Source organism: Hippoglossus hippoglossus, chromosome 5 (assembly GCF_009819705.1).
Source record: "Hippoglossus hippoglossus isolate fHipHip1 chromosome 5, fHipHip1.pri, whole genome shotgun sequence".
Lineage (NCBI taxonomy): Eukaryota > Metazoa > Chordata > Actinopteri > Pleuronectiformes > Pleuronectidae > Hippoglossus > Hippoglossus hippoglossus.
The window spans coordinates 3896011-3898143 of record NC_047155.1 but is presented as its reverse complement, the minus strand read 5'-3'; the positions used below and the strand labels follow the sequence as shown (position 1 = coordinate 3898143).

The window sequence follows — 2133 nt, the reverse complement described above, 5'->3', positions numbered from 1 at the left end:
GTCAATAGAATCTGTTGTACTAGCTCATAACGTGTCACTGCTTTATGGAAAAAAATAAAATTATTTGATTGCCAATTATTGATTTCATGAGATCATCACTTCAGTTTAAACAGAAATCTGTCCTTGCTGCTGTTACTTTACTCACATCGTGATGGTTGAGATTAGAGAAGAATTATTTACAACTGACAAAAGAACTTAAAAAACAAGAAGTAATTACAAAAACTTTATTGGTATCTCCCTGTTAAAAAAACAAAACAAAACAACTGAAGAAATAAGAGGGTGATTTGAGTTTAACTTGGAGACAAAACAAGATACAGCGGAGATCAGAATTTGTTAAGATGTCCACTTCTAAACTGCATTTGCAGGTTTTGGGTCAGTGTGTATGACTGAGGGAAGTGTTTTCAACAACAAATATCACAGTGTGGAACATCTAATTTCACGATAGTAGGGTGTCATGATGCGTGTACCAGGCCAGATTGGCAACAGATATTCCCGTCCCCGATATCCGCAAAATTATGAGACTCTTTTTCTACACATTTCCACTGGAGCAGCTTAACACCAAGGCCAGTTTTGAGTTTGACAGGGTTCATGTTTAACAGAGAACAGAGTCTTTCAGCAAGCATTCAAACGCCGCAGACACAGGAAGCGAGGCCGGGGGGGGAAATGAACATCACCGTCACATTCAGATTTTACTTCTTGCCCGATTTCTTGATTCCGCTGCCACCTGGAGGGGAAAAAGGGAAAGTTAACAAAACCTCCAATCTGACCAGTTATTCCTGTGGTCAAGTAGAGCCATGTTTTAATATCAAATAGGTGAATGAATGTGTTCGTGTGTCTAAAAGACAAAGACTATACATGGAATTTGAACTTCCTGGGAGTTCATATGATCCATTACATGTGAGGTTTAAATAATCAAAACATTCACATTACAGTCCAGACCATGAGTATTTATACAATTTACAACTCTCTTGTTCTTGCTTCAGCAAAGTCACATTGAAAGAAAATTTAAAAAAAGAAACTACACATATCAGACTGAGACACTTTCAATACATCAGGAAGCATCTCTACCCTCTAGTTCTGCAGTGCTGCTCCAACAAGGGAAATCAGGAGCTGGTTTATGAGTCAACCACAGCACCGTGTTGAGAATAAACTAACATGATTGATTAAGACAATATTGATAATTATATCATGATCATTTGGAAGTTTTGTTTTATGAGGGTGGGTTGCTTCCAATTTGTTTGTGTGCCTGATACCACGTATAAATGACCATGTGACACGTGTTCAGATCATATGTTTAGATCAGGTTGTTATGGTTCTTCTCTCCACTGTGTGTTCATGCAAACAACTTAAAGGAGCTATAATGACACCGTTTCTCATCTACCTCTAACTAACTAGCTCTTACCTAAATTTCCTTTTGCAGCTTTGACCTTCAGTGCATCCAAAGCCTTCTGGTCTTCCTTCTGCTTCTGCTTGTAGGCGACATCCTCCTGCAGACACAACGCAAGCTTACAATCCTCTGACTTCACGCCTGTCCCATGTCGCTCTTATATCTGGGTTACAACTAACAGTCAGTTTTTAACCATTAGTTAATAATAAAAAAAATACACAAAAACAGCTTCATCATCATCTTCCTGAAACACATATCCAACGGACACTAGACGGAGCTTTGTGAACAAGTGGGGGCTTTCTATAATCGTTCCTGGCAAATTGTAAACAATACAAGTACTGTGTATATTATTCATCATGTACAATCGTCATGGAGCGACAGTTTAGCCCGAGAGGAAAACTCACTTCGTCCATTTCCTTGGACTGTTTCTTTGGGGCCTTCAGTGGTTTCTTCTTGCCTCCTGAGGACACAATGAGTGAATGTTAGCGCACAATCTGGAAATAACAACATCTTAAAAACACTGAAGGCGTGGACTTCCAATGCCATGCACATCGAGAGCACGTTATCGTTCGACGTCATTGGTGCACATCGATGAGATCATGTCAGTTTATTAGAACATACGGTTATTATAGCTGTCGGTAACTCAAGCTGCTAAAAAAAATGACATCGATTTTGATTGGCTAATTTATCTAAGCCATTTATCTAAGATATTGTTATTCAGGGATGGAGGGATACTGGGTTGGGTG

General features: G+C 39.1%; 1 protein-coding gene across 1 annotated transcript; it reads right to left on the bottom strand.

Annotated features, from left to right (window-relative positions):
* Positions 1–209: 209 nt before the first annotated feature.
* Positions 210–1860, bottom strand: LOC117761155 (translation machinery-associated protein 7-like; the record flags this gene model as incomplete). The annotated part of the gene is made up of 3 exons (XM_034584816.1): positions 210–724; positions 1403–1487; positions 1792–1860. Coding segments are annotated over 3 exons (189 nt in total), but the record flags the coding sequence as incomplete, so codon positions are not given.
* Between the last annotated feature and the right edge of the window lie 273 nt (positions 1861–2133).